The sequence below is a fragment of the Ambystoma mexicanum genome, chromosome 1p, assembly GCF_040938575.1.
Source record: "Ambystoma mexicanum isolate Mex_15411 chromosome 1p, UKY_AmexF1_1, whole genome shotgun sequence".
Taxonomy (NCBI): Eukaryota; Metazoa; Chordata; class Amphibia; order Caudata; family Ambystomatidae; genus Ambystoma; species Ambystoma mexicanum.
The window spans coordinates 989,791,794-989,804,103 of record NC_090921.1 but is presented as its reverse complement, the minus strand read 5'-3'; the positions used below and the strand labels follow the sequence as shown (position 1 = coordinate 989,804,103).

The following is a 12,310-nucleotide window of genomic DNA, read 5'->3' as shown; positions in this document are numbered from 1 at the left end:
TAAGGTGTCAACCTTGCAACTGACCTATCAGAACAGCAACTGACAGACTGTTGCCATTCACTGGGACTTTTTGACGTCTGTTTTCTTTGACTCCAGGTCATGCAGATTGGTGCACCCATGATGTGGACACTGGAGACAGTAAGCCGGTGAAGAGTAGCATTCACTGAATGTCTGATAAGGTCATGGACACCATCAAGGAGGACATTTTCAATATGTTGTCTCTAGGAGTGATAGAGCCATCTTACAGCCCCAGGGATAGCCCAGTGGTACTGGTCCCTAAAGGGGCCAGTGGTGGGAAGACTGAAGTTCACTTTTGTGTGGACTAAAGGGGGCTCAATTCTGGCACAAATACAGATGCTCACCCCATTCCTCGGGCAGGTGAGCTCATTGACAAGCTTGCTGCTGCCAAATACATGAGTACCTTTGACCTCACGGCAGGGTATTGGCAGGTCATCTTGCCAGATGGAGCGAGAGAGAGGTCAGGATTCTCAACCCATAAGGACATTATCAGTTCACTGTGATGGCCTTCGGATTGAAGAATGCCCCTACCACTTTTCAGTGGATGGTTAACCAGGTTTTGACGAGTATGGAAAACTATTTAGGTCTCACCGGGTACTACTGGCCCTTCATCAGAGGGTATGGGACCATTGCCATGCCCCTGAATGATGCAACTTCCAAGAAGATGCCGATGAAGGTAACTTGGACCCCCACTGTAAAACCTCCTTACAGGATTGAAAAGAGAGATTGTGTAGGGCTCCAGTTCTGATAGTGCCAGACTATGGTCAGGAGTTCATTATCCACACAAACACCTATGATTTTGGGATTGGAGCAGTGGTAGCGCAGCTGAACTCTGAAGGGGTAGAGCAACCTGTCGCCTACATTAGAAGGCAATTGACAAAAAGGGAAAGGCACTGGGCTGTCATAGAAAAAGAGGCATACATGGTTGTGTGGGCTGTAAATAAGCTGAAACCCTACATCTTTGGGTCTCACTTTACAATACAGACAGACCCCCCCCGGCCTCTGCGGTGGTTAATGGCCATGCAAGGGGAGAACCCTAAGCTTCTGCATTTGGCCATATCCCTACAGGGATTAGATATGGACACCCAGCACAAGCCAGGCTCCCAGCATGGAAATGCAGATGGCCTCAGCCGGTACTTTCACCTTGATGACGAACCAGACCCTCAATAGGGTGGTGGTTCACATATTGAGGCTGGGGGGCATGTGAGGAATTCGACCATCCACACGGTGGGTGTGCACTCGCCTGGGCTTTTTTGAAATTGAATGATCAGCCTCAGAAAATGTGTGGGCTAAACTGCTCTCCGCACAACAAACACATAGTCAAGTGTACTCTGCGGGACACAGCCTACAGGCACAACTGGAATGTGAAAGCCACGGGTACATCAAAGCATCTCAGGAAGGGGCAAGGCAACAGCTTCCTCCTGCCATGGCCAGCCTACTTAAAATATCAAAGGCTTCATGAATCCGCCCTGTCCAATTGTCAGTTCTGTTGAAAATTAATTGAAGCAGGCCTTTGAAGATGCATGGTCACAGAATTAACAAAGGGCAGGAAACCCCAACACCTCTTTGATATGCAATGTGTCAGCTTGAAGCTAGCTCCCAGCCCTCTGTATGAAGGGCGGTAATTGTCATGCCTGAGACAACTGTTTACAGTAGGCAACCCCTGCAAGGGGCCCCCCTTTCAGAGGGAAGAAGTATGTGATTTCATTGAGACAGGAAGTCTGTTCTAGCCACAAACTTCAAGGGAGACCTGCGCTTTGATCAGGAGCCACAGAGAGCTCAATTAACCAGAGAGACACTTTGATCCAGAACAGACAGGAAGATGGGTGGGACATAGTAGTACATGTTGTCACCCCTTACCTTTCCTGTTGCAAAGCACCTGGTTATGACCTCACGCATAACAGAAGATTGTTGTTGGGGACCCAGGATTGGCTCATTAAGGTAGGCTTAGCATGCACCAATCATTGGGGCCCATTTAGCTTTAAAAGAGGGTTGAGCCCCTCTTTTGGCAGATCATCTGAGGACTTTGAAAAGAGTAACATGAAGGACTCATTTGGAACCCGGCTGAAGGTACAGTCTGCCTTACAGCTTCTGCCAGTGAAGGAAGGCCAGGATTTCCAAGGGGGAAGCAAGATCCCTCCCCTAAACATCTCCCAAGGAACACTGGGAGAAACCAAACTCAGAGGACCCATCCACCAGCTCCAGAACCAGTACCCAACCAGCACATGGCGAGCCCTCCTAGATTCTGTTAGCACACTTCCTATGTGGGGAGTGCCAGAGAGTCTCTGACCAAAGGACAAGACCATTGCCTGCAAACACTACCCTCAGCTTTAGGCCATCTGCCTTAAAGGACGACACAAGCCCTGCGAAGAAACTAGGAGGAGTGCTGTGACAAGCATCAACCAGCATCCATCTTTTAAGGACATTTTCGAGGCAGTCGAGCCCTCAAACCGCGACCAGCTGCACCACTGAATGTTGTCACGCTGGAGTCACCAAAGCTGTCCTAGACGCCTTGACCAACGTTCCAGATCCACCAACCAGCACAAAGACAGCGATTCTTGACCCTGAGCCACCATGTAGGCCAGCCTGCAGCCGTCCGTCCAGCCTCGCTTGCCAAACTGTCTGCCCGCAGCTGTCTCCCGTCTTGAACTCTGTCGCAGGAGGTGCAAAGCGTCATGGATCGACTCGATGCTGTCGAGCATCAAGATCATCTCAAGCACCAGGTACATTGTGGTTCTGTCCCCCGAGCCATACTCTGAAGGCACCTAGTGACATTTACGACCCCTTGCTCCCTTGGTGCTGAAACCAAATAACCTCGAACAGTTAAGACTGATTGCTTTACCGTCTACGCTCCTGTCAGTATCCAGAGTGCATCCCTTTCCTTCGAATAATTGTCTGTCCTCTGTGTTCCTGTACAGGGTGGGTTGTGTTTTGTAGTGTGCTACAACTGTCTGTTGTAATAATAATAAAGTAGATATGTGTATACAACATTGACTGGACAATGCGTTTTATCATTGGGTAATAATTGTATTTTCGCTGTGTTGCAACTAACCAATGATCCACGACCTTGCGGATATAAGCCTGCCATTCTGTTCACGTTATCAGAATTGGACAAGGAGGTTTATAATTTGCTTGTGTTTCCAATCTGTTCGGATCCCTTTTGGTGTACAAGAGGTGTGGGGCTGATTGATGGTTTAGAAACCGATATTCATCCCTGGACGACTAGTGCCCTGGAAGTTGATTCGTTACACCCCTCTTTCGCTCTGGCCTCAAGGCTCATTTGCTTTCCCTGTATTTTTTTTTCTTCTGTTTTTTTATCATCAATATGATTTCACTGTCCAGTTCTTTGGCGTAAAGCGATCTACAAATCAAAATAAAATACAAAAATACAAACACACAATCCAACGTGCCTGAACTGCGCTTGAACTGCTCGTAATCAATGTTCCGCACTGGGTTTGACATTCTCAACCCACTCAAGAACCGAAACCAGGTACTGTTTACCCCAAACTGCCCCCTTAGTCCACTGGGAACCTAGAGACTGGTCAGGTCGCCTCAGCACCTTCTTTCACCTCAGACATATCCTTATGCGGTTGGTATTTGCCTATCATCCGTGTACAGATGCTGAGAGGGCTACTTTCTCCAGTCTGTTGCTTACTCTTTGCCTTTCACAGTGGTGGGTTTGTGTACAGTGATTTTACTTTGTTCTGTTGCAGATTGTGTATTTAATAAAAGTATATATATTTTAAAAATATCTTAATTGAACATGCCCTCTATTTTGGACTTTGTTGCTGTGCTGTTTGGGTCACTACTGGATCACATTCACACTCCTCTCAATAGCATAGCCTTTCCTTGGCCCACGTTACCACAGAAGCAAAAGGGGTATATCTCTTAACAGTCCCTGTTTTACTTTTATGACTGCGCTAGGTTTTGGTTTGTAGGAGTGTGAGGGCTGAGTGGGAATTTTACCCCTACTCATCCTTGTACTCCTGCAGAGCAGAAGCGATTCGTCACATTAACCTCTCCATTTTCCTTCATTCAAGTCTTTTGGAGATTCTATGACAACTCATCTGTTTTGAATGGTAAGCAGTAAAAATAATTCTACAACCATGACGAACAGGAGCTAAACATAACTTTTACTGAAAATAAGAACGCTAAATGTGAAGAAATCAAAACTAACTTGAACCTTAATTTTTATTTTTTTAAAAATCCACCAGAAAGCAACACAATTCTGGCTGTAAGTGTTGCATGGTAACCCCTCCTGGGAGCATGGTAGCTCCCAGGATGTTTTAATGGGTCACGTGGCTCAGCTACGTGACCAACATAATAAAAGGACTGAGCCGCTTCCGGCTCGACAGTCACACCACACTTGGACTCCGGTGTGGTTCTTTCACGCGCCTGCCTGGTGCAACACCGCGTGGTGCAGGCCCAAGGACCCGGCCCACCACGAGGCCAGCGCCCCTGCTGAGCACCGCCGACCTCCACTGTTTGTTGGCTATGTGACCATGGCGATTGGAGACGACCCTGGCCTAGGTGCCCCAGAGCCGGGGCCGTTGTGTGCTGGGTGATCCCAGCTGTGTGTGGGCTCCAGTGCCCTGGAGCGCTGTGGGGTGACCCCCACATCATTATCCACAGCGTGATCGCCGCGCAGCGGGACCGTCGGGCGATCCCGACCTGAGTGTCTTGGGCTGCCCGGTGACCCGGAGCAGCCCCCAACAGTAAGCAGTGTGGCTTAGAGCAGGTGAAGATGGTCGAGGATGGATGAAGGGGTTCTTTGGAGTATGTGGGTACCCCCCTTTTTTAGTACACCTTAAAAGAAGGAAATGCGTGAGCACAAAAGAAGTGCTGCTAAGATCAGCTGGCGCAGGGTACAAGGCGTTTAGCCCTATAACACTAAATGAGTAAGAAACCAAAAACACCTTTTGAAAACAAATACATATCTTCAAGGGCTCGAGTTCTAAAAAGAAAAGTGGGGGGACTCTGACGTACTCATGGAGAGGCGGTGTAATTAAAAAAAAAGTGGAGGGACACTGACGTACTCATTGATGCCACAGGAAGTGAATATATCCTACAGTGAAATGTGCACATTCCACTCAACTTCTCTTTCACAATTGAAGAAAGTGCACAGGACAAATAAGCACTTGACAGCAGAACAGATTTTCCATTTACATTGCTGGGTAAGTACAAAAGGAACGCACATTTTAGATGTAAGATTCTACAATAAAACATATCCTTTAAAGCAGAATGTCAGAGACGCCATCTGCCCTCTCAAAATATTGGGCGTACGCCGTCCACCCACTTGGTCCCTCGACTTGTGCCCCAATATTAGTCCCTCGACTTTTGCTGCTGGATGCATTTAGCAGTCATGCATCAGTATTATTAATAAAGAGCTGTTTGTAACGAGAGCAAACAGAAATACAACGTGTTAGGTCACCCTCCAGCCTGGCTACAGACAACCAAGAATTTCCCCATTTAATGCTTTTGTTTTGGGTTGTCTTGCATTGAACACACGCTAATCACTTGTCACTAGTGGTGGTGGTTACTTTTTTGTTTTATTACTGCATTCTGTCAATTTATTTGGCCATTACAATGGTGTGAGGGTAGGGCTAAGACTGTGATCTAATCTCCCTGCACACCCAGTATCTCTGAATGAAAATTTGTTTTGTATTTCTGTTTGCTCTCGTTACAAACAGCTCTTTATTAATAATACTGATGCATGTCTACTAAATGCATCCAGCAGCAAAATAAATTTACAAGCTGTATATATGATATCTATTTTTGTCTGAACTACTTCTTGTACATCTTCACATTTACAGTGTTTTTGAATTTCCTTGGACACAATAGAAATTACCTGGGCCTACTAGAGTCAATAAGTAGCCCCGCCCCCAAAACGTTACACGTCAGAACAGACCCCCTTTGTTAACCATATATGAAAAAGTGAGCAGAGGGCAGTGCCGGGCCCGATTTTAGGATTTGTTTCATCGGTTCCAGGCAAAAACCAGGATGGTAGCCACCCATACCTCAAATTCCGGGACAGGGTTTTAAAAAGTAAAAAATACCAGGACACACCCGGCAAAACCAGGACGTCTGGTCACCCTAGCTAGCTATCATGTGGAATAGCGTCCCCGTTGATTGTGTTTTTATGCTCAGTCACCTTTGCTCAAATGTTTTAGGGAGAAGTACATTAGTAAGACACAGTCCAGTGGCGCGAGGACCATCATTGCTGAATTCTTCCATAAGCTAAGCAGTGTAAACATGCTGAGGTTTAGGGCGGAGCACAACCCTTGATGTGTCCAGACTCTTGGCGAAGCCCGACCATGGGCCTGTAGCTGGCAAATAAACGTTGTTAAAATGTGTGACTGTGTCTTTTAGTGCAGGAGTGTGGACATGCTGAAAATATGTTAGATGTAGTCAACTCATATTTTAATAAATGATTCGTTTCAGTCATAAATTCAATATTGTAAATAAAAAATAGATGTATGATGTATGAATGCCTGTAATATACACTGGGCCTGATCTTGCGGATGCATATTAGAGTGGGACCGATGGAAAAATCACCCTAAAGAAATAGATCTATTTTTGCCTGAGAATATATTTTGCTGAAAGTGAGTAAGTCAAGCTAATTGTTCCGCACATATGTCTGAAAGCCCTTTGTTTTAGACCGCCCCGGTTACCTCTCTCGGAGGTGGGGCTTACAAAGAACCCTCAAATGCCTTCCTGAAGTTTAGTGATCTGCACATCTTTGCCACTCAATCAGACTTCCTAAAATACCCGTCGCGACTTGGGCCAGATTGGAAAATGTCCTCAAATCTCCAAGGAAAATGCTCCCTTTAGGCGAGGGACTGCCAGGTTAAAATTGAGCAAGGCCTTTAAAAGCAGGAACTCTACATGATTGGAAAAACTGAGTTCGTGGATTAGGTCAGAGAGGGGGTCGCAGAGAGCATAGGAAGTATGGCCACATTTGTGAATGTTCTCCTGCTGAGAGCCGACTTCATCCCTGCAGTGAGATTCCTGGATGGGTTAGTCCAGAGATCCACATGTAAACTGCAACTCACGTGTTCAATTATGCCTTAGGCAACTCCGACTTTCATCGTACTAAAATAGATAAAATAAGGAGCACAGATTTCAGTAATATTAACATGTATTATTAAAAGCTCTGAGATCTGATTTAGTTATGCTCCCAAAATGGAATCTTTGACCAGGATGTAATATACAAATCTTTGAAGCAGGCACTCAACCTACCAAGCTCTCCTTATAGTTTCATCTCGGTGTTTAGGATTGATGGCTTCTTGCACCAGGAGATGCTTTTGAAGACCTAGTGACTGCCTGCTTGAGGCAGAGAGACCAGCTTCAGTTGTCAAACCCATTTTTCGATATGGAATTTCAAGAATGTTGCAATGTCTTCGAACTGTGACTCACCATAAAATTTAAAAGATCAAGAGTCTACCTGATTGATTCACCCTGGCACATCTCACTCAATTAAATATGTCCCCTCGATGTATTGGGGTACTGTGTTGAAAAGCAATTGGCAAATGCCATCTTTTTTTTAAAGTCTTGGGTTTAGTGCCTTAAGCAAGCATCAGACTGGCATTATGACTTCGCCATACAAATGGCTGAAATTTCAGGTAAGTGGAATGCAGTAAATAAAATGCTGACTCAGAATTCCCGCAAATGTACTACAATGCTATCTGAACAAACAATAAACATACCTCTGTGAATGAGCCCACAAATTGGAGAAGCGCCTCCACACTATGGCTGTCAATCATGGGTAGGGACTCGAAGAAAGGGAAGAATCAGAGGTACTCACCATCTCGGTGTCCTGTCCGCGGAGCAGCGGCTTCTCCTCGGTGAAGCGCATCTCATTCATCCCCGCCATGTTCACCTCCTGCAGCAACAGCCCTGCGTGGGATGAAGAAAAGAGAAGGAATTAGGTCCTCCAAGGGCATCCTTCAGGATCAACATTGATTAGCAACAAGCATCGCCGGCGATGACAAGGGCTGCACCCATCACTGAAGCAGAACAGCATCAACCTTGCTTGGCACCGCGGGACGCAGGCTAAGACTGGGCCTATCATTGAGGCAGAGCAGCATCAGCCTTGCTTGGCACCGCGGGACGCAGGCTAAGACTGGGCCTATCATTGAGGCAGAGCAGCATCAGCCTTGCTTGGCACCGCGGGACGCAGGCTAAGACTGGGCCTATCATTGAGGCAGAGCAGCATCAACCTTGCTTGGCACCGCGGGACGCAGGCTAAGACTGGGCCTATCATTGAGGCAGAGCAGCATCAGCCTTGCTTGGCACCGCGGGACGCAGGCTAAGACTGGGCCTATCATTGAAGCAGAGCAGCATCAGCCTTGCTTGGCACCGCGGGACGCAGGCTAAGACTGGGCCTATCATTGAGGCAGAGCAGCATCAGCCTTGCTTGGCACCGCGGGACGCAGGCTAAGACTAAGCCTATCATTGAAGCAGAGCAGCATCAGCCTTGCTTGGCACCGCGGGACGCAGGCTAAGACTGGGCCTATCATTGAAGCAGAGCAGCATCAGCCTTGCTTGGCACCGCGGTACGCAGGCTAAGACTGCACCTGTCATTGGGAATGGGAAGGAGACAGAGACTAGGATTTAGTAGTCATCCCTAGAACCAGGCGACCAGGAGTCTGATCCTGCTTCTTCATTTGGCCTAATTATGTGATCTTTGGCAAATCACCATAGCTCTCTGGGTTTCACTTCCCTCATCTGCTGAAATGCCCCATGCACTCCCATGTACTTACTCCCATGTACCTTGGTTATCCCTTTCTCTTGACCCCCTTATATATTGTTGGTCACTTTTGAAATGCTATTTCGTAATGCCATTTTGAAATCCTGAGGTTTTGCTAATTTTTGGTACACTTTTTTCATTCATACACCCGCTGTTGCACCCAATTTCTTCCTTTTCTTGGATCGTTTACCTGAGGAGAGCAGCTCCCCTGGGAGTAAATGGAAGGCTCACACTGAACTGGGTCGTGCAAGCATGGTGCCGCCTGTCTATTTTACACGGATGTGCTGGAGGAGACATACCTCTGATGCATATTATTGAGGAACAATGTTGCCGGGCCAATTAGAGCAGCTATTCACAGCTGTGACAACTCCTGCTGTTCCATTTAAAAAACCTAGTCGCCAAAACCTGGTCTCCCACACTCTTATATGAACTGTAGGCGTTACAGGAGCCAATCAGCGACATTCTTGCGTTTTCGCCCTCCTGTGCTAAATGTAAGCACTTTGACAGAGACGCAGGGCCTGCATCTAGGTTGGGTGCTCGATAGAGCAAGTCGTCTCCAGATGGTAACAGGGTTAGAGTCAGAAGACTCTCATTGACCAAATAGAAGGCTCCACAGAGCGGAGCAGCCAAGAACCATAAGGCACCCTCCAGGAGAGCACCAGTCCCAGCATGGCAGCAGTGATGCCGAGTGGCAACTGCACGTTCCTGGCCATGTCTTGGCTCCAGATGGTCACTTGGATCGAGAAGGTGGAATGCTCTAGAGAAGATCTAATGCTGAGGGCCCTGGTGCTGTTGCGGGGGGTGGGAGGAACACCTGGCTCTCGTCACACCCAATTGACCACCTAGAGGGAAAATGGGATCCCAGTTCAGAGTGCTTTTGTGCAGAGCATACTTCAAGGGTTAACTTCGGATTCCTCAGGAGCTCTGAGAAACCTTCGGTTCTGCTTGCTAGAAGTCCTTGGAGCGCATTCCTGGTTTCTATGAAAATAGCACAATTCAATTCCCAACCACTCAATGGGCGCCAGCAAGTATCCCTGTGAACACTGATACAAGACACACACAGCGCGGTCCGCATGGGTGCCAGCCCACTATCCTTTTGGTCAACAGCTCGGAGCAATACTCCATTTTGCCCTCTCTCCCGACTGCCCCATTCAAACAGACACAGCAACTCTCTACACCCCAATAGTTTCTCTCAGTGTCTGATCTGTACTAAGCGTATGCTCTCTGCCTATGCTCTTTCATAGTCTTACATTCATCCAGCAACCACAAACGTTGAATTATTTGATAGAGTTGAGACTACACTAAACGCAACCTTAAACCCAGTACCAGTTTACAGTCCTGCATGATAATGTACTTTTGTATATTTAATTAGTACTCCTCTTTGGGTTTAAGCATCTGCCCCCTTAGATCAATGCTACCTTTGTGGGTCAGCTGTTTCCTTTTATCAATTTTGTTTCTGTTAGTTTTGTTTTGTCCCTGGTATATGTCCACATATTTTACATCCTCATAAACTTGCTCACTACTTGCTCTCATCTTTATGCTGTAAATGTGTTATCACAAGTAATTTCGGATAGAAATTGACATCCCTTTTGTGCAAATAGATACATATACAGCCACTTAGAGGCCTTGTGTTTTTAAACGGATCAGAAAAATCCGATAGTGGTCTTCACTTATAGACAACAACTAAGGCAACCACCCGAAGGTGACAGCATCAACTACTGCACCCATCACTGTGGGATTACAGTAATAGCTGCACCTATCACTGAGGGATGAAAGTAAACACTGAACCCATCATGAAAGGATAACTCCAATTTATGGGTACATCATAGAGAGATAACTACAACTACTGTGCCCTTCACTGAGGGATGGCAGTAACCACTCCACACATCAATGCGGGATGACACCAACTACTCCACCCATCACTGAAGGAGGTCTACAACTACTCCATCCATCACTGAGGGATGACAGCAACTACTCCACCCCTCACTGAAGGAGGTCTCCAACTATTCCATCCATCACTGAGTGATGACAGCATCTATTCCACCCATTACTATGGGTTTACAGCAATCACTGTACCTATCACTGAAGGATGAAAGCAAATACTGGTCCTGTCAAGGGATAACTACACCTACTGTGCCCATCACTGAGGGATGGCACTGGCAGCAACTAATCCACCCATCACTGAGGAATGACAGCAACTACTCCACTGAGGGATGAATACATCTACTCCACCGATTACTGAGCAATCACAATAACTACTTCACGAATCACTGTGGGATGAAAGCGAATACTGGACCATCGCAGAGGGATAACTACAACTACCGTGCCCATAACTGAGGATCACAGCAACCACTCCAACCAACACATAGGAATGTCAACAACTACTCCACTCATCACTGAGGAATATCAGCACCCACCCCACCCACCATTGCAGGTTCACAGCAATCACTCTACCCATCACTGAAATTGGAAAGCACCTACTCCACCCATCGCTGAGGACTGACAGCAGTAACTACTATTCCATAACTCAGGAATGACAGCAGCTACTCCACCCATCAATAACGCTTTGTAGTAACTATTCCACCATCACTAAGAGATAACATCAAATGCACAGTCCATCACCAGCAGATAACTGTAACTACCTTGCCCATCATAAGGAAATAACTACAACTATTGTACCCATTACTAGCAGATAACTGCAACTACTGTTCCCATCATCCGTGGAAAACTGCAACTACTGTTCCCATCTTAAAGGGATAACACCAACCTCAATACCCATCAACCATGGATAACTGCAACTACTATTCCCATCATCAGGGCTTGACTGCAACTTCTATTCCAATCATCAGGGGATAACTGCAACAACTCTGCCCATCGCCAGCAGATAACTGAAGAGAGAGTCCCAGGAATGCCCCTCCTCACCCCCATGAACATGACAGGATGACGAGCCAGGGATAGTCAAAGTCACCCATCTTATTTCAGACGAATTCCAAATGCACCACTGGCTGACACGTACACGGAAAGGTATCCCCTGAAGAGATAATCTAGTACACACGATTCCACTGGGCTGCTGTGCTATGCACTATATAAATGTTAATAAATAAAATTAAAATAAATACATATCTTTACAGGTATAGGAGAATCAACCAAGATTGTGGGTGGGAATACCCTAATGAACAGTCTCGATTAAGCACCAAGAAGCCATTATGCTGACGTCATTAGAGACACCATGACATAGCAGCGTTAGTCATGAAGCACACTCACAGTCCTGCACCGCATTACACAAACACACATTTGCATACACGAAGAAAATGCTTACACAGTTCTTACACACAGTTCTATAGTTAGAGGACAGATACATATACATACTGTCAAAGCTTTATTATTTTTTCACTAGCCAAATGAAGAAACGCAAGGCAACACGAGATCCTGAGCAAGCTTGCAGATACTTATGACAAATAACCCTGTGGAACTACCGGAGTATATATGGAGCCTGGTAGGACCATGTGTGACTAATGTATAGGTTAATTAGTATAACACAAG

General features: G+C 46.4%; 1 protein-coding gene across 4 annotated transcripts in view; it reads right to left on the bottom strand.

Moving 5' to 3' along the window:
- Positions 1-12,310, bottom strand: part of NDRG4 (NDRG family member 4) — an 865,926-nt gene that overhangs the window by 673,079 nt on the left and 180,537 nt on the right. For all 4 annotated transcript variants that reach the window (XM_069654558.1, XM_069654565.1, XM_069654543.1 and 1 more), the window contains exon 2: positions 7,823-7,914. In XM_069654558.1, coding sequence (XP_069510659.1) covers positions 7,823-7,891 — 69 coding nt within the window. In that variant the 5' untranslated portion in view covers positions 7,892-7,914. The remainder of the gene's footprint in view (positions 1-7,822; positions 7,915-12,310) is intronic.